Source organism: Fringilla coelebs (assembly GCF_963513975.1).
Source record: "Fringilla coelebs genome assembly, chromosome: 1".
In the NCBI taxonomy this organism is placed as follows: domain Eukaryota; kingdom Metazoa; phylum Chordata; class Aves; order Passeriformes; family Fringillidae; genus Fringilla; species Fringilla coelebs.
This window is the reverse complement of record NC_140028.1, coordinates 107,040,250-107,060,197: the sequence shown is the minus strand read 5'-3', so window position 1 is coordinate 107,060,197 and position 19,948 is coordinate 107,040,250. Positions and strand designations below refer to the sequence as shown.

Below are 19,948 nucleotides of genomic sequence, written 5' to 3'. Positions count from 1 at the left end.
GTCCTCGATCCTCTCCCTTTCCCCCGGCCCCTCCCGCAGAGCGGCCGCGGGCGCAGCCCCCCGACGCCGCTGCCGGGCCGGGAGGTGCTCGGCGGGGCCAGGGAGGGAGTGGCCGGGCATCTCCCGGCAGGGAAACGGGGTCTGGGGCTGGCAGCCTGTCTGTGCGTGTGTGCGCCGGGGGGGAGGGAGGCATGGGGGCCGGGGGGTGCCGGAGGAGGGACTATGGGGAGAGGAAGGTATAAGAAGGGATGCGGGCAAGGGAGGGGGGTGATGGAAAGAGGGGGTGCGGGGCCGAGGGGCAGGCGCTGACAGCTGCTTTCCCCGCACCCACAGTCCCCTCCCCCGGTGCCGCCGTGGGGTGGGACTCCCCGGCGGGCCGCGGTCTCCCGTCCTGCTCCCCACCCCCCCGCCGCTGCCCGGCGCCGGGGGTCGGTGCTGGGGCGGGCGTGCCGGGGGTGGGCGGGCTCCGCCACCCGACGGCGCGTCCCGGACGCTGCCCCGCAGCCGGCGGGTGGGCAGCGGCACCCCCGGGACGATGCCGCGGCTCGGCGGGGGCTGGCCGGCGGCCCCGCGCCTCTCCCCGGCCTCCGCCGCCGTCCTGCTGGGCGTCCTGTGCCTGCCCGGGGCGCCGGCCTCCTCCCTGCTCACAGGTACGGCGGGGCGCGGGCTGCGCGGGGCCCACCTGCGCCGGGTGGCATTGCGCGGGAAGGGCGGCCCGAGGTGTACCCGCGTGGGCTGGGGCAGGTGAGCGCAGCGACCGTGCCTCTCTCACCCTTAAAAAAGGTTTTCTTGTTCCTTTTCTTCCCCCGCCCCGTTCTCCCTGTTTCCCCTCGAGGGTTTTATCTTCCTGAGATCTGGGGCATGGAGCGAAACGCAGAATCAAATTCTAGCGCAAGCGAGGAGCCATTAGACTTTAAGGAGTGATTCCAGCATGACAGAATACCGACTAATCAGCATTAGGGCCGTAAAGGCTTTCCTAATTTGATTCCGTTTGACAGTCAGCCTGCTAATTTTGACTCATTTGCCAAGTGGTTGCCGTGCATTAAAAGGATGCTTGTTTTAGGGCTTGTGCTGGTCCAGGTCCTCAGAGTGCAATGGACAGCTTTCTGCTGATTTCAGTGAGCTCTGGATCTATCGTTATAGACGTATCCTGCTTTGCATGGAGTACTCGTTATTCTCCACACGTCATCCGAGAGAAGAAAAAGCGTCCTTCTTTGCTATAACTGGGGCACAAAGAAAGTCTAGGTTTGTGCAGCAATAAAAGGCCACTCATTTTCCTGTTCTCTTTAGAATCTTGCAGAAATGCTGAACGTCCGTGCCTGATTAAACTGGGCAAATTACTAAAGGGTTTAAAATCGAGGGCTAGGAATGGAGCGAGGGTTAAACATGAGTGTGACGAGGATAGTTTCCAAAACTGTCAGGGTGAAATGAAATATGCTAGTATTTTAAATTTTTTATTTCTATTTCAGGGTCGGTTGCAAAATGTGAAAATGAAGGGGAAATTTTGCAGATACCTTTTATCACAGACAACCCTTGTATAATGTGTGTTTGCCTGGTAAGTGTGTATTTCAGCTAGTAAGAACATCCAGACGTGTACTAAATGTAACTGCACAGAGAGGGGAGTGTTTCAGATAATCAAATCTTGGGTGACTCTGTTGCTTTATGCAACACAAGGTTATCTCAGAGCTGAGCTAATTGAAAGTAACACAATACATGATCTGGCAATCATTTCTGTGACTTTAAAACCTGGGCAGAAAGTTGTACATGGCTTTATTTCAGGACATTGTGAAACCATGTTTACCATGTGAATTTGTGGGGAGAACTTTCACAGAGTTGGGGGTGCATTTAGAAGTCTTTGCTTGTAGCTCAGCAAAAAGAAGGAAAGGTAAGGTTTAGAAACGCTGCTGCTTTGAGCTCCCACCTGGTCTCTGTCACAATCCCAGTGTGGGTGAGGAGCTCTACAAGGGTCCAAGGTGAAGGCAGCAACGTGACTGCATGTGCTTTAATAACATGACAGTGAAAGGACAAGTGATGCTTTTGTCAGAGTGCTTTGCCTGGTGTGCTGGGAGTTCAGCGGTTGATGGTGTTGTTAGCTGATACACATTTTGGGGAGAAACATTCTGCTTCCTTGTTCTGTTTCAGAGTTAAGCATTTTTGGGAGCAGTTCAGTTGGACAAGCCAAGGCCTAGGAGTTATTGTAAAACAGTCATTCTAAATAAAACTTCCTATGATATTTTTAAATAAAAGCCATAAACCTTAATTTACTGTTGAATGCAAAGAAAAGTATAGGCTAGAAAGCCCTGTGTTTTACATTTTGGAATTTACAGAGTAGCTGAATGTACAGAACGTGTTCTACTTTAGGACTGAAATATCAACACACCCTCTCCCCCTAATATTATTGCTATTATTATTATTGTAAGCCTATAAAAGAATTGTTTCAGACTGCCTTTTAGAAGGCGGTTTTGGCAACTGCAGGATCAAGATCATCTTTAACCCCTCAAGGTTGATATCTGTCACTGCACTGAGTTCAGTGGATTTTAAGTGAGATCATTGATAACCTTTTAGGTAATATTGATAAAGAATACCTTATTGATTTCTTCTGAGCAGAGTCGGATGGGAAAAAGAGGAGCATGGGATGTGGCGAGCAAAGAAATCAAAGGGAAAACAAAAAGAGAGACAAAGCTGTGTTTTATCATGGATCACCTTCCCAAATATGTCTGCCACCACTTTTGCTAATGGAAGCTGGTGTTAACCAGCGAGGAAGCAATTTATCTGTGAAAGAGCAGAAGTTCAGTCTTGGGCATCAGGGCAATAATGCATGAGGGTAAAACACTTGTATTTATAGATCTCTCTAGACCTTGGCTTTATTAAATCAATGAGCACCCTTTTAGTGTGCGAGCATGAAGAACTGCAAAAAGCATTGGATGTAAGAACTCTAAATCCCTGTGGTTTGCAGGGCTTACTTTAGTGAAATGGCAGCTGAGGGCATTTGGCTCCTTTCCGTGCCAGGAGAACACTATGTTTTATTAAGCGCACAGATGCCTAGTGAGTTACTGCAGTTACCTGCCCTGGCTGCTCTCGGTTTTATTTCTGCCAAAGGATAAATGCAATCTCTGTTTCTTGAGTTGGAAGCTGGGAGACTTGGTAGAGGAGATGGAAACCAGTCTGGAGATACTGGCTTTAGTGCACTGCGACATCCAAAGCATTGACTTATTGGACTGCCTGTTGCTGAAATCTTTGCTTAGGCTTGCCACAAGGGAAAAGATCAATTTTAAGAGGTCTAGGGAAAGAGGAAACAAAAGAAAAAATGGGGTGATTTGTGACCAGGAGGGAATAGAAAACCAGATTGCCTTACATTCAACTAGAAATATTGATTGTTTAATAACAATTCAGTGAGGAACTTTTTCTGGAAGAGTGATCATACTCTTCAAGGGCAAACCTGATGGAAATTCATACTGTAAGAAGTGAACAATTAAAAAGAGAGTTTGATCAGCTGTTAAAGAAAGGAAGCAATTGCTGTTTAGGAGATGACAGAAAATTCAACAGAGGGCACCTATAATAAAAACACCAGTAAAGAGAGTCACTGGAATTGTAGACTGGATTATGGCATGTCTTCCTTAGTGGTGATGCATTTCCATGACCACAGGCTGCCATAAATAACAACACAAGTTATGGAAATCTGAACAGCTCTGGGATGAAGAGGAATATGTAAATAACTCTGGAATGCCCCATCCCTGGAAGTGTCCAAGGCAGGGATCGGGGTCCTCTACAACCTGATCTAATGGATAGCATCCCTGTCCATGGTGAGGGGCTTGCAACTAGGTGATCTTTGGGGTCCCTCTAATCCAAACTATTCTATGATTCCATTAACCCCCTTCCAGGACTTTGCCCATCTCACAGATTAGAGGACACAGAACTGAAATGCAGGAACTGTATCAAGTGTTTGACAGAACTTTGCAGACTGTCCTGTGGAGCATGTGGGTACATCCTAGTAAGAGGGAACAAGAAGCAGTACAAGCAAAATGATCTCTGGCTTTTTCTTAACAGGCTAAATAATTTTGGAGGGTAAAGCAACAGGTAGTGCTCTAGGAGCAAATGTGGTAAACATTGGAAGCTCGTGGATAATGAGTAAGTTGCAATAATGAAATGAAGACTACAAAGAGCAATTACAAAATCAATTCCTTTTACACCACTGGAAAGTCTTGGCAGGAAGACCAAAACCAAAAGTTTTCTTTTCTCATTGATTAGCAGAGACAGGGTAGACTGATTTTCATGGCAGGAACGTGAGCAGAAACAAAACAGATAGAGCACATACTGTATGTGGACACCTCTTTGGTGGAAGCTTCTATCTCTTGTTTTAGAATCTTATTGTTAACACAAACTCCTGAATCTTCCATACAAGAGGGACGTTGGTGGGGATATCCTAGAGATAGCCAAGTTTAGCTACCAAACCAGATTCGCTCATTCTTGAGCACTTGCTCTAACGTGTGGAAAGAGATGCTGAGGTGGTACAGAAGGGTCATGTGCTGGAGGTTTGATATATGGTGTGTGGTAAGCCATTCACTTCTGAACTATAGCTAATGCTTTCTAATAGAAAAGGCATTGCACCCACAGTGAGATAGTTCTGCTTTGGATGGACCTGCTTGTCAAAATGAAATGTGTTGGAGTGCTGACAGCTCTGATGCTGTTAATACAAGGCCTTTAATATAAGGAGACAGGTAAGACTAAGGGTGTGTAGGTGTGTGTGTATACATAAACACTGTAATGCTCTGCATGCAAAAACTTCCAGCTGCATAAACCTCTGTAGGTAAAATCTCGAGTTCCCAAATTCATAATTTATATGTCTCTACTAAATGGTCTTAATAATGCCATAAAAATGGTAATTTTTAATACCTCTAAGACAATAGTTTCAATGTGAACTTTTACAATTACCACGCTTTAGCAATGGCATAAGCCTGAGTGAATTTGATCTCCAAAGAACTTGTCATTATTACAGCTGACTGCAACAAATGGCCATTTTGTTTTTGTCCTTTCAGAGAAAAACATCAAAGTCAAAGAACAGAATGTGGCTTATCCACAAGGAATTTCTTGTAGGACTGATGAAAGCTCAGGTCTCCTAACTCCTGGTCTAATGGTTTGACTACAAAGACATTGCTTTTTACTTCATGCACTTCCACTTTACAAGTGGATGTGGGTGACACAGTCACAATCTGAACATACTCATCTTCTTTCACGTCTCTGGCAACAGGCAGGCTGCACAGATGCCAGGTTGTTGGTGTGTCTGTTCTCCTGAGCTTCTTTTGAGGCATGGATGGACAAAAGACAAATTAAAGCTGACTTAATGATCCAGAGATTTGGGGAAGTATGCTTTACGAGTTGCTGTTGCTGTCTGCAAAATGCTGTTAGTGCCAGAGTGCTTTGGTGCTCTGCCCACTTCCACTCTGAATGTCTTGTGGCTCTGCATCTCCTCGGAGAAACACTGCTTCTGGAAATAAAACATCCAGCTTTGTTTTCCGTAGGATCTGAGATATTGGAAAAGGGCAATGAAGGCTGAAGGCAACTGAAAGTACCTGCTTTCAAATGCTTTCACCTTATATGCTGTTAAACACAGACACTGAAGAAAGTACTTAGAGCTGATGGGTAAAAGAGATACACAGAAGTTGCACTGGAAGATTGTTTTTCTGATTGTGCCATGGCTGAGCATCCCATTGCAACTGTGTTTATAGCTGAAGACTTCCCTGATGAAAGGATGGGAAATGCTCACAGCTGCACGAAGTTGGGTATCAGATGAAGGTAAACACTGAAAGGAAATGCTGGATGTGATGGGCAGTAAGTTAGCCAATGCTATGAAGAAAAATTGTCCAAAAAAGGGAAACTGTTATTTCAGATAATGGTGTGGCCCCTGATGGTACAAAAAACATTGGAGAACATATGATTGTGACATTATGTCATGCTTAATGGTCAACAATAAAAATGTCTTAAGTCTTATTGGCTTCTGAAAATCAAAGTAGTGAAATTGTGGGTTATGAAGATGAGTGAAAAACATTTGCATTTTAGGGAACTAGTCTGAATTGGTAATGATGATTATAGGTAAAAATACATAATCTTGATGGTATTCATAATGGAGTTATATTGATTCACTTAGAGAAAATGATTCCAGTTATTAAATGCTTTAAGACTGCAAATGATTATAGCTACACTACCTAATGCAAAAATTATCTTCTAAAATTATCCTTCCACATCTGTGGAAAAATGATTTTTTTTTATATCCGTAGGAACGCTTTGCACATTTTGTGCAGTTGGAGAAGCCCAAACATGTTGTGTACGGCAATTTCAGATCTTTTTCTGTTATATGTGTAAGTTTTGGGCTGTAGGTGTGGAGGCATAAGTAAATTTCTGTTAGTAGAACCAAACAAGGCTTCATAAATATAAAAGCCTAGCCTATTTTGGTAAATTTGGGACTTTTTGTATATTGAGGATTTTGAAATGTTAGGGGGAAAATGCTATTACCAGACTATTAAGGGAATTTTTGATTAGATTTTTTTTATTTGACTGTCAGCATTTAAAACAGGCATGGAATATTTAAGTTCAGATCTGGTACAAGTACGGTAAATGATGAAATTCAGCAGAGTTTTTGTTGGTACAGCTTTTTGGCTGGAAGGTATCTAACACTCAAAATAGAAGTAGGCTCACAACTGATATTATGGCATTTGCTTTCAAGAAATACGTGCTTCAACATACACGTGGAAAAGACATAAAAATGCTGCAGTCCGTCGGAAATAGGTGAAATGAGAACCTGTGCATAATTATAGGGCGAGAATGTAAAAAGACCACAGAATTAACTTAGCCTGAGTTAAAGTTCTGAGTGCTGAGTTTTTTGAAGGTGAGATGAGCTCAGCAGTGACAACGATGACAGGTGGTGGTGCCAGCAGTGGTGTGGAGAGCCATGTCATTTCATGCTCGTTTGTCATTGTCTCCATGGACCCTGAACACCTCGCCAGAAGCAAGCAGGGATCCAAGAATAATGTATCCATTGGCCAGTGGTGTGTGTAATTTCAAAATGAACATACCAAAAATGCCAGCTGAAAGGGACAGGGTGGAAGCGAGGAACTGCAAGGAAATAGATAAATGCTGGCCTTGCCGTTGCAAGGGCTTCTAGAATTTTTTTGAAGAGAATGAATGATTCGAGTTTTTGTATGGTTTTTGTGGGGAGAAAAGATCTTTTATTATTTTTTTCCCCAAAATAGTTTAGAACAAATTGAGTTGTGTCAAGAAATAGCTGATAAAAGCCAGTAGTAATCTTGACAAACCACATCTAAACCAGTGCCGTTTTCCCCACCTTTTCTCCTCCCCTCTTCCCTCATGCTTATGCCTCAAACTTACCATTTGCACCTGAGGAGTGGTAATCATATGTCTCAACCTTTTATCACCTAAATCCAGACCAGAAGGAATAAATGTGAGCCAGAAAGGAAAACCAAGTGTTGGAAATCTGAGAAAAGTTTGGAGACAGGAGCTCAGGAAACTGGAAATCAGAGCTTTGATTGCCATAAGTTTTATTCAGCATGAAACATCATTCTGTAGTTTAAATTTCCTCTTTTAAATTCAAATGAGCAGTGTAGTATTTGACCTTTGCTCATAAAAAATTATGTTAAATTTGTCATTATAAGACCTAGTGTTTTGGCTTGCTTGAACTAATAAATTAGTGAAACCAAGTGCAACCAAACCAAAAAACTGAAGAAATAACTTTGACATTTGTTCCCCCTTCATGTACACACCTCCAGCCGAAAAGAAGCCCAATCCTAAAAACCATGTCTTCATTGCAGACTAAAGCAAAACAGCTACTAGATGTGCTGGGATTCTTTACCTATAGCAGAGCTGATTTCTGTGGCACAGTGCACAAGTTGAAAGCACGTAGCTAGCCTGAGAGCAAGTGTTTGACACATGTTCAGTGAAGATGGCAGTGTTTTAGTACAGGAGGATTCAATTGTTGTTGCTTCAAGGTATAATGCGGCCCAGATGACTTTTAGTGGAATAGTGCATATTAAAAACCAAACAAAAAATCATCAAACAATTCTTTCATACCTATTTTATTTAATTTAATTTCAATAGTTTATGTACATCAGCTACAGAGTCTACCAAGACTGCATCTTCTTTCAATTTAAATATTCTTGGTCTTTATTACTGTATAATACAATCAGCTTTCTCTTCACCCACAAAAATAATAAACAGAGAGACAAAAAAGCCTATGATACAGTAGTGTACTGATAGTTTTCACCCCCCTATTACTCCAAAAGAGAATGCTTTTTTGATCAGTGCATGAAGGGTTCTGAAACCCAAACATGCTCCAACATGATGAAAGTTTTATTAGTTTTTTTTCCCAAACACAGACGTATATGCAATCTCTTAAATGAAAAAAAACCCAACACCCCCCACCCCAAAAAACAAACCCTGAAAACAAAAACCAGACATAACGCCGTGTCTGGTGCAGCAGGGTGTCCCATATGTGCTTTGTCATAGAAATGAAAGAAATGTATGAATGTGTATATATATGTATATATGGAGGAGGTCTTGCAAGAGAGAGGTGAGTTGGATCAAGACCCAGGGGCGGATTGTGATTGCTTTGGTAAACTCTTCTGGAGGATGATTCTGGTAGGTTCACCTGTACTTGTTCTTAAAACATGCAAATCATCTGTGAAACGAGAGTTTGACCTGCCTGACAAACTGCCTGTGGTAGAGGATGGTTACTCTGGCTTGATCCTTAAAATTTCCATCAGCACTTTTGAGGAACGTTCAAGTCAGTTTAGTTCCATTACAGGTATGCCCACCCTGGTCAAGCAGTACCACATGCAACGTCTCATCTGATTCCTCCTCTGGGGAATGAGCATGGATTGTATGCACTGTTTGTTGTGTCTGTGCCATCCATGGACCTTTTGATGTCCACTTTGTGCACTTCATATCCAAGAGCTGCCTCAGACTGTGGCACATCCCTGCACAGGTATGTTGGCCTTCAGAGCACTCTGCTTTGTCGTGACAATTATTTTGGGGATGTGGTACACAGTCATGTGTAACAGCTTATGATGATGCCTTTCTGCAAATCTGCAGGCTGGAAGAAGCTATTTCATGTTGTTCTCAAACCACATGGGCTAGTGAAGAGTTCACTACTCGCACATTTCTAACACAGGCAGCTGCACTGAGCAAATACACATATGCACTCAGTGCTGAACTGATTATAGGTCTTGGCAAAACCCTCCTGGAAGAGAGCTGGTGATATGTCACTGTAACGATGATGAAGATCCAATCCATCATGTATGAAAATGAGATTCTCTTTGGTGTAATTAAAGGATCAGATATCTCAAATACAAAAGAATATGTATAAATAATACATGGAAAAGTATGAAGGGCAGAAAAATGCCGTAAACTAAATGGAAAAATGTAATATAACTTGCAAATGTCTTTGGAATGCGTCTACAATAAGCGCAAAATGGATCAGTCTAAGTTAAGACACTTTTTTATTGCCAATAAGAAAAACATTATTAAAGAGCTGGTCCAATATCAAAATGGCACTTAAAAAGCATACAGTTACCTGTATATAGTTTTTATTAGCTTTCAAGTTTCTTCCATTGAGTTGTTAATGGTCCTTTTAAGAATTATGGTTCTGTAAGTGAATGGCTCACAGTGTCAGTACTTCTGCTGCTCTGCTTTGTGCTGCTGTGTAAAAAAGAGATATTTTTCCCCCATCAAATATCTGGTTTTATTTCCCCATCATGATTTAATAAAAAATGTTGATGGGAAAAAATATTAAAAAACAACCAAAAAAATCAAATGAAAACGCAACCTCTTTATATTGAGCTTATGGCCAAATAAAAGGCCATTGTGAAGAAAAAAATCCCAATATTACTTAAAAGCTTTTACCTGTATTACTACTATTAACATGACTATCATACTGGTACTTGCTTATAGTGCACCTAATAACTGGTGTGATTACTTCCTCTGAGGCCTCTTGGCCTCTTCATCTTATGCATTAAGCTGCAGCTAAAAAATTCCTAGTCTGACTGTTTGGCCTCTTGAGCTCTGTGCAGTGTTTTGCATCCACCTGAATCAAGTGCTGGGCTCTGGACCCAAGTACAACATAGATCTCATCCCTTATTATCCCCAAAATCTCAGAAGCTAACCTGGTGTGCTGACACCTGAATTTCATATATTTTTTCTGTCTCTCAATATATTAGCCTTTTTTGCTGGATTTCTTTTTTTTTTCTGTTTTCCTCATGTCTAGAACCCACTTGCTCTAGATAGTCATCCATAATCTGGTGTCAAAATAGGACTGTGTATCACCACCTTGCTGAGAAAATAACTTGCCTTCGTGCATTGGCTGTGATTTGCATGCTTTTTAACTTGTCATCCATTCTACACATCAACCTCCTGGCTAAAGTTTCAATTTTCTGTGGTGTATCCCAGGTTTTTCAGAGAGGGAAGCATTGTACCTGTGTGCTGGGAAGTGCTATGGCAAAAGGCAGTGCTGTGAAACAGCATTAGAGTTGAGATATTTTGTGAGTACTAAGGATGGGGATGTGATGAAACGCCATGTAGAAAAAATGATAACAAAGACCTGATGTTTTCCCAGACAAAATGCTGTCCCAGTTTTTCTGAGTCCCTGTTTTAAGTAAACCTTTGCACTAAGCTTCAGTGTTAGAGGTTGAGTGAGGCCATCTCAGAGCTCTGCTGACCTGGTTGCACTGCATTTTGCTCCAGAGACAGTGTAGTTCACCCTGGGCATTGGCAGTCAGTCACCCGGTAGCCCTGCAGCCTAAAGTATGTGCAAACCTCAGCACACAGTATTGAAACTTCCTGTAGGATTGAGAAGTTGAAGAGTGCCATTTCTGCTTCACACTGAATACCAGGCATAGCTCAGGTGTGCTCAGTGTAACCCCAGGCTCCTCTGCTGGCTGCAGGATCAGCTGCCCCACTCCCCATCAGGCCATGCTATGGCTCAAATCCTCTTTCCTGGCTAAACATCTTTCTTGAGGCATGGCAGCAGCACCTTGCACTCCTCCATAACCAGGGGGATGCAAGCAAAGATGTTGCATAGCCCTGGCCAGGAAAAACAGATTTCTGACAGCTCATAGGTTAGAAGTCTATGTGTTTTGGATTATGTTTCCTTGTTTTGGGTTTGTTTTTTTTTTTTACCTGCTCCTGACATGTTTATGTTCAGTTATCCTAAATGGCTTCAACAGGAAATGAGAGTTTCCCAAGGCTTGGAATCATCAAAGTGTGTTCTGATGGCCAGCTAGACTCATATGTTTGCATTTGTTTTTCTGTTTTGTCTTAGGATTTATTAGTGGGTGAAGAATAACAGACCTTGGTTGTCCTGAGATTGTCTCCTTGTTCTTTTTTATGTCTGGATGTACAGCTGAGGTATGGTTTGAGAGAGATGGAGAAGAGCTGATAAATGATTGCTCTAGGGCTACATAATGATTATGATCTGATTGTGCCAGTCAGTGAAACATCTCGAAGTTGTGTCGCCTACAAACCACTGGGGCAGGAAGGAGCCAGGAGGGTGGCTGGCTTTGAGATAAGGCTGTTAGCTGAAGGATTGCCTGTAAGACATAAAACACTGATAAACCAGAAGGCTCTCCTGCTACAGGGAGGCTGTTGAACATTTGCTTGTTACAGAGAATATTTTTTTTTCTGTATATGACAGTGCACAGATGATATTTTTCATATGTAGCACTTTACCCTTCTACCCAAACAGTCCTGGAGATAGCTAGCCTGGTGATTCAATCTGGAGAATAATTTTGATTCAAATAAATGAATGAAATTATTTTGGCAGACAAAATGCAAAACTTGCAAGTTCTTTAGCCTATAAACCAAGTCTTGGTGGATGTTTGTAAGTGCAGTGGAAAATTAAAATTGCTGCACCTTAAAATGTTGGGGGTCAGGTAGTGTAAGGAACCTTCTTAACAGATGCATGTTTGAGGCATAATCTGTCCATGAGCTATAGACATGAAGCATTTCTGGAGGAAATTGTTGATGTAGACATTTTAGATGCCGCAGAATGCACTGATACTGAAGCAGAACTTGTTTAACATGAAATTGCGGAAGAAACTGAAGAGGTCTGCAATTTGTATGGCTTCTGAGAAGATGTCTGTGTATGTTCAATTTAATTTGGCAAGATTTTCAATCCTCAAGCAAAAATCATTTGACCCAAAGATCAATCTGAAGCTGAAATTTATAAAGTATCTAGAACTTGAGGCTATGATAGTAAGAAATTTGAATGGTTTAATGCACTTGTTATGTGAAGCATACATATTTGCTGCCTAAAGCTTTGTATAATCATTTTAATATAAAAGGAGTATCTTTGATATCATTGGGGGTGTTTTTGCAATAATTAAACCAGTCCACATAAAAAGAAACAGAAAAAGGTGGAAGCCAAAAAAGGGGAAAAGGAAGCAAATCATGGATCAGGAAAGGGGGTTTCACTGGAAGGCATTCCTTTTGGAGAGATGAGCAGGCAGCTCCAAGCCTGTTCAGTGGGCACAAGGACTGCAGGCAGGAGAGGATGTGGATGTGATGTGACTTCAGGAAAGTTACGTGTGGCTCTGGAACCAGAGGATTAGAAGGATTTGAAGCATCTTCTGGAGAATTAATACAACTCCTGTGTGTTTGTAGACAGCTTGTGTCTGTGCCCCTGAGGTGCTGTTCCCATCAGAGGATTTAAGTTAACCTGCTGAGTGGTGCTGAGGCTGGGCTGCTGGCCCAGGCAGCCCATACCTTCTGTCTTCCTCTGCTGAGAAGACAGCTCTGAAGAGGAATTCCTTGCAGCTGTCATGCCGAGCAGAGAGCAGGCAGCAGTTGCTGAGTACAAGGCTTTCCCTGAAGCCCCCACCCCTCTGTTTCGGGGCCGAGCACCTCATGCTGTGCCATTCAGGGTTCACTGCTCTGACCTGGGTGACAGGAGCATCTGCTTCTATACCATAGAGCTTAAGAGTTGTAGGCTGTGGGAGAACAGCAGGTTATTGTATAAAGCAGTGTGTCGAGAGTCACTGATGAAGAGATTAGTGATCTCATCTTGGTCAGGAAATTTCCCCCTCTTTTCTAGGGTAGAGAAGTACGTTTCAATTGCCCATGTAAAACACAGCAGTGCGGACAGGCTGGACGAAACAGTGTTTCTCTTCTAATCCAGACCTGGCTGTGACTTGGCAACAAGGACTTTCTCTAATTGCAGAAGAAGGTGCAGTTAATGAAAAATTAAGTTTCCAAGACCTCAAGTGGATACTGTTTAAGTTTTCCTCAGTTCAGCCACAGGTTCTCTGTTTCACAGGATACTTGAATCTCTCATCCTAAAGAGCCCTTCTTGCGCTAAAGGTGAGAAACTTTTGGATTTCAGGTCATCTTTCTGCCTCCCCTAGCTGTCCAGGTAGAAGGATTGCTGCCTGAGTTCTCTCTCACAGAGAACAGTGCTGTCCCACACAATGAAATCATGTCTATCTGCCTTCAGAGCACTGTGGACTTTGAGCCAGGCATAATCTGTTTCCTGACATTTGAGTCTCATTAATTGGGTTAACAAGATGCTATCTACACTCCATACTAATGTAAATAGAACCTGCTAGCAAAGATCTTAATGGCACCTGATATATCACAGTGCCTTTACATCTATCAAGAGGTACCACTGCAGGAGTCACTTCCAAAAGCAGGTTGTGTTCTTGGTCCCATGGGTCCCTTTATAAGCTGTAAGAAATGCTGGTGGTCAAGGCCAACTGTTCAGATGTCTTTCAAGTGTCCCACTGGTGACCAAATCTCACTTTGTCAAGATGACAAATGACTTGTGCATACCCTGTTCACCTTCGAGCTTCGCTCTAATGTCAGCTCCATTTACTTGTCAGAAACAGGTATTTTTTTTACTTCCCGCAGCGCAAGTGGGGAAAGGGAAAGGAAAGAGTGAAGGGAACACAGGCTGAGGAAAAAAACCTGCTTGTATGGCTTCTATTCAATGCATTATTATAGTCGAGATTTGCAAGATTTGGACATACCAGAATCTGTTTGTTTGTACATGTGCAAAACAGAAAGAAGGGAATTTTCTTTTCAGAAGTGAGAACTGTCCCTGCAGGGCTACGATTATGCAAAAACATGTTTTAACCACTGGATTTTTCAAGAAGAAAGTGGTTGTGTAAGATGAGTTTCTTATTTTGGACAGCAAATTTTTTCCAGAGCAGCATTTAAAAATAAGTGTTTAATTAACAGGGTCTACCCGGAGCATAGGGCATTGTGCATGTGTCTGCACTGAAGGAGCTCAGCTCAAAGCTCTGAGCTCTCATGGGTGGTTTCATTGACTGCAGTGGTATTGTTATGTGGCTAAGTGATCACTGCTGTGATTGAGGGCTGTTACATCTCACCCAAAAGCAGCCATGGCCAGGCCACAAAATATGGTCAAAGTCAGCTCAAGGACTGTGAAAGTGACATTGACAGCTTTGGCTTTTAGTTTCTTCTCAATGACTTCCATATCGCTTTTGCTTAGTCCGAAAGTCAAAATATGCTTTTTTGCCTATTAGCTACAGTGTTGGCTGAAGTTTTGAAAGTCACAATCTTACTTAATTTGTCAGTGTGATTAATCACAACAAAGGAAAGCTTATTCTACCTTTCTTCTTTGCATCTAATGGAAGCAAAGAAGTTTCAGTAGATACGAAGCAGAAACACCCAGAAGTGAGATGTGTCAAATTAAACATCACGGTGTCATAAGCTTTTCTGACTAATTCTCCCAGGACCTTGAGCCTTCCTTTGCTGGCAGCAGCTGGATGAAGATATCTTGAGGGTGATGCCTGCTGTGAGTTGCCCATGACCCAGGATTACCACAGCCACTACAAGATTTTACTAGCAGCCAAGCAGCAGTTGCAGCAAAAATGAGTGTGGCTTTGCGAGTTGAAGGCAGCATTAAAAGACCCTGAAAGCTTTTGCCTCCTCTGGGGGTCCTGCCTGAATGTTCCTTTTCCTTGTCTCTTCCCGCTCTTCTCTATGCTGACTGACAAGCTGAAGGCTGTGCCTTCTCTCTGCAGACTCTGCTGTGAATAACCTTTTTTTATTTTCTAAAACCACTGCGTAGCACGGGCAAGATCACGTAAGAAAACAAATTCAGGGTCAGTTCTCAGTTTCCTTGCAAGTTCATTAAAGCAGCAGTGTCTGGAGGCCTTTTGCCTAAATAATTTCATAATAGAAAACAGACTCTCGTTGCTTCTTTCTTTTGGGCTACTATTTTTATTTGGTTGTTGTTCCTCAAGCATTTTGGTCCTATTTCAAAACTTGCTTCAATTAAATGAAGAGGCTGTTTTTTGGTGCTTTCCGGCTTTAAAAGCTGCGCCACAAAACTTCTAGGAGTTCTCTGGATGATGAAGATACAATTGACAGGGATTTTCCTCTCAAAATAACATTAGAAAACCCCAAAGTGTAGCTTAAACATTTGAAAGAAAATAAAACCCCCCTCCCCTTTCTCTCCCCCAGCTGAGATCTCCTGTCGCTGCTTCTGGCATGCATCACATCTTTGAGGATACAGTATCATGAGAAAACTGTCACTTGGTGATGTATTAGGGTAATATATCATGAGAGCATCGTTTCTTTAGAGGATATGGGCAGTAAAAGACATGATTCTGGCCAGACAGAGCAGCAGGGGACCCTGCTCTTTTTCTTTCCTTTTCTTTAATCTAGCCCTGTTTTTGTGTTGTACAGGAGCGAGTTTCTTCATGGGATATGACTTGTTGCAGAGTAAGTTAGGAGGCCCATTGGGCTTTTTAAAGTCTTTAAGAAGTACATGGCCTCAAGGGCTGCTTTGTTCAAAGTTTTTAGAACAGACCGAAGCCCAAAACTAGAGCATTTGCCGCTGCAGAAGTCTCCAGTGTAAAGGCTGAGTAAGCAGGCTTCAGACAGAGAAGGTAATAAAGATGCAATGACAGGTAACTATTGTTTGGATAATATATTTGTAGATTTAGCCTATAAAATTGTGATGAAATTATACTTATTTTAAAAACCAGTCAATGCATTTATTTTTAATAAATGTCACATGAAATTTTAATTCACAACATTAGAAGAAAAAATACTGTTGGTCAGTGTTTAGTCTCTAATAGAAAATATAGTTATCAAAACCAGGAATTCTGAACTGATAGACTTGATTTTGATGTGCTTTGATTTTGATATCCTTTTTATTGTTTTAATGGCTTTGTTTATCTCTCATTCACAATATCTACCAGGAAATAGTAGTGTATAGTACTGGAATAACATTAGTAAAGAAAGAAAAGCAGAATATTTTTAGGACACTCTTTTGATAGGCACAGCTAATTTTTGAGATGAACCACAACATGACACCATGGCTTGATCTAAAATTTTAAATTCAAATGATTTAATAATTTATTTTAAACCATTGGTGTAATCTGCTTTGCCTTCTATGAAATCAGCTAGATAATTCATGAGTGTCATCTTCAACAATTTTTAGGAGTAGAATTTATTTAGAGTGTTTTCAGAACAATTTTCTTGGCAGACTTCTCCTTCTCCAAGCCATCCTATGGCACTTAAGGGGGACCAGAATACTCCAGGATACACTCAGGATAGCAATGCTGTTCCACATCTGCTGACTTCAGCTGTTTGGTGGCTCAAGCTCAGGTAGTGGAAGCTTTTATGGCCCTCAGCTGCCCGTCACTTCTCTGGGACAATGAATTCTCCACCAGCTTCTGTCAGGGTAAACCAGACTGGGACTAGGCTGGACCATGCCTTCAGCATCACCCATTTAGCTGAAATTTGGTTGGGTAGTAATTATCCAACAGGCTTTTCTGACTGATCTGAGTAGCTGAGAACATCCAGCAAGATCATAAACTCACAGGGCTGGGTCAGTGAGCTTTTACAGCAGCATGGGTAGGGGCTTGCAGCTGGAGCTTCAAATTGAAGGTATTGCCTGTGATTACCTTTTTCTTAGGTATTGTCATCAGATTTAAGTAACTGATAATTGATCCAAACTCTTCATTGAAAAAGTAGAAACATAATCCTGTGAATTAAAGTTCACAGAAAAATGCAAATCTTCAAAGTGTACATCTCATGAAATGTGGAGGTGTGGTCTCCCATAAGAATCCCTGTATGTAACCCTTCCTTGAAATCTGGCTCCTGGATTTCTATGGGTATTTTTTTTACTACAGTATGAGCTGCTGGGAACTTTTGAAGGCCCTGTCTCTTATTGCTAGAAGGCTGCCATGCTATTCTGCTGGCAGGTAAAAACTGTGCAGCTGAAGAGCTCTAATGTGAAGCTGCCCTTGGAGGTTGAGGTGGAGGCAGGGAGGCTGACACGATCTGGATCCTGCTCTGGCGTTCTGACTGACTCAATCTGCAGTTACAGTAATTCTGTCTGGCCATGTCTGCCTTGTCCCTGAGCTCACTGGAGCAGGGATGTGCTGCAAAATGTTTGATGTTCTGAGACCCTGACCCTAGCTGTAGCCTTAGTATTAATGCCAGCAAATGTAGGAGGAAGAGATGGTGCTTTCTTTTCACCAAACACTGGTGCACAGGGCTGCTGTCAGGGAGTGTTGGGATTGCAGCAGGCCACCAAGGTCACTTTCCTTGTGCTGGTGTACATCATTAAGCACAGTGAAAAAATAAAAAAATCTGTTCAGTCTGTAAGGGGTTGTGAGTGATTTGTCCTGAATCACTTGCACATACTCATGTCTTCCTCACAGCAGTGGGGAATACCCATTTGAAGTGAAATTTGGTGTCATCTTTCAGCAGGGCCTTTGTTTTAATCATCTTTCCTAGGGAGTGGGGAGAGCTCGAATTATGAAGGGGGATGGTTGATGCTGGCTGAGCATCACCACAGGGAAGGCTGCAGCCTCCTCCCTGCTCACCCTCAGAGGCCAGATAAACTAAACACATTACAGGGATGAGGGGAAAATCGAAGGCTACCCGGTGCTCTGCTCACAAAAGGCACGAGAGACTGTGAACTGGACTAAAATACTGTCATTTGTATCTAATGTAATTCATGCTGAAATCATGACCCTGTTCTGGCACAGGCAAGGACCTAATGCTGAAGGTACTGAAGTGTTTGTTTGGCTTCATTCCTGTGAGCTGTCCCATTGCAGTTTTATGTGCTTAAAATAACGAGACCTTTCTCTCTCTGGGTGAAGCATATGCCTTGGTGCTTGTAGGTTCATGTGGAGAGAATGCTACCCTTTTCCTGAGAACAAACATTGTTTCACAGGGAAATATTTTTTTCCACCTTGAAGTTAGAAATGCATCTAGTGTGCTAAACCATTTTTTTACTGTACCCACAAAATTTGTTTTGCAAGAGAAAGAAACCCCAGCAGATGATTGGAAGGGAATAAGGGAAATGAGACTTTATCTTCATCTCCCTTGATTCCCGTGATTCAAAGGCTCTGCAGACATTTCTCCTTGAGGAATGGTGTCTCCTCCCTGAAGCCTAGTGGTGTGGCTCTTGCTCAGGTGGAAGAAATGCTCATGGAGGACAGCAGTCCCACAGTTTTAGCAGGGATCTCTTGCTTGCATCAGCTCTGCCAGTTAAAGGGAGGTTTGTAAATCTGGCCTGAGACGGAGTTCCAGGCAGGAGTGCTGAAGAAGCAAGGGTGCTATTTTCAGAAAGAGCCTCACGTTTTGTCTAGACCATGAGTTAAGCACGTGTCTGAGCCTGTCCTTGAGCTCAGGCTGGTCCAACACTGGGGCTGTTTGCACATCAACATTGGTGCAGGCACAGCCTTGGGTGCTCCCAAGCTTTGCTGAGGGACAGAGCCCGTGGCCAGGGCTGGCCCAGACCTTTGCTCCCGTGGCCTGTGTGGTGTGTGTGGCTTTGGTGTGCTTGAGGGATGCTCTGGCTGTGTGCAAGCCCTGGCAGAGAGCCCAGCATGGAACATGGGGATCACGGCACGTGGCAGGAGCCGGCGCTGGAGCCTGCCCTTTGCCTTGCGGTGGAGAGGCTGCCCATGTGAATGGAATACACTTGTTCCATTAATTCCAAATGGCTCTTTCTTCTCCTAAGGACACATGTGTGTATTTGAAAGCTCCATCCCATATTCCTCGGGGGCAACTTTTGCCATTGTTTGAAAATTGTTATTGTTTTCATGGGTGATCCCACAGCCTTCTCCTAGCAGAAGCTTAAGGACACCCTGAGCTACTTGGTGAGGAGTCCTGTCAGAATTACCAGCAGGACTATGATGAATAGTGTTAAAAAATGAATGTTTTCAGGATTAGTCATTAATGGTAGTTGGTATTCCTACCTAATCTCTCTCTCTTGCTTTTATTATTTTTCTCTCCACAGCGTTTTTTTGGTTAAATGAAAGTTTAAGTAACATTTTTCCCATTCAGTATAAATAATTAATAACCTCGGGGTATTAGAAATGCAGCGCAAGCTTCCTAAAAGCATTTTCAATACATGAAAAGAAAGAAAGAAAAACAACCCCAGACCATCACTGTGGACATCTGCTCCCCTGAGAAACCACATCTTCCATGTCTTCTGCAGCCAGCTGTTACAGCACAAGGGTGGGCTTGGGATACCATTGATGGAAGCAGGGCCCTCCTTGGTACAGTCCTGAATAAATGAAGCAGACTCCTATTTTTCTTTCTTTTTCTTTTTTTTTTTTTCCCTCTTGAAGCCAAATCCAGGTTGAAAAGAGCCATCCTCCTGGTGGCTGCTGTGAGCCGGCAGGAGTCCAGTGGGGAACCCTGTAGAAAGTTGGCTGTGGCTTCCAAGCTGTGGTTTGGCACACATCCTCTCCAAGATCTCTGCCAAATATTCAGTCTCCTTTTTAGTGTGTGGGTTTTTTTTTTTTCTTTCCTTTTCATGTTGGCATTTTATTTAGCTGTACCATATGAGTTTAGGGCTGTTAGTTTGATATAATTTGTCGCCAGAATGGGCTGTTTTGTTTGTGGGGTTCTTTGATGCAAGGTAAAAATATGAGGTGCATGTGAAAGCTGA

At 42.8% G+C, this 19,948-nt stretch overlaps 1 protein-coding gene across 1 annotated transcript in view; it reads left to right on the top strand.

Annotated features, from left to right (window-relative positions):
* Positions 1 to 535: 535 nt before the first annotated feature.
* The window catches only part of BMPER (BMP binding endothelial regulator), a gene marked incomplete at both ends in the record, with an annotated part of 144,882 nt that continues 125,469 nt past the window's right edge, over positions 536 to 19,948 (top strand). The window contains 2 exons of the mRNA XM_084216553.1: positions 536 to 650; positions 1,470 to 1,555. Coding sequence (XP_084072679.1) covers positions 536 to 650; positions 1,470 to 1,555 — 201 coding nt within the window. The remainder of the gene's footprint in view (positions 651 to 1,469; positions 1,556 to 19,948) is intronic.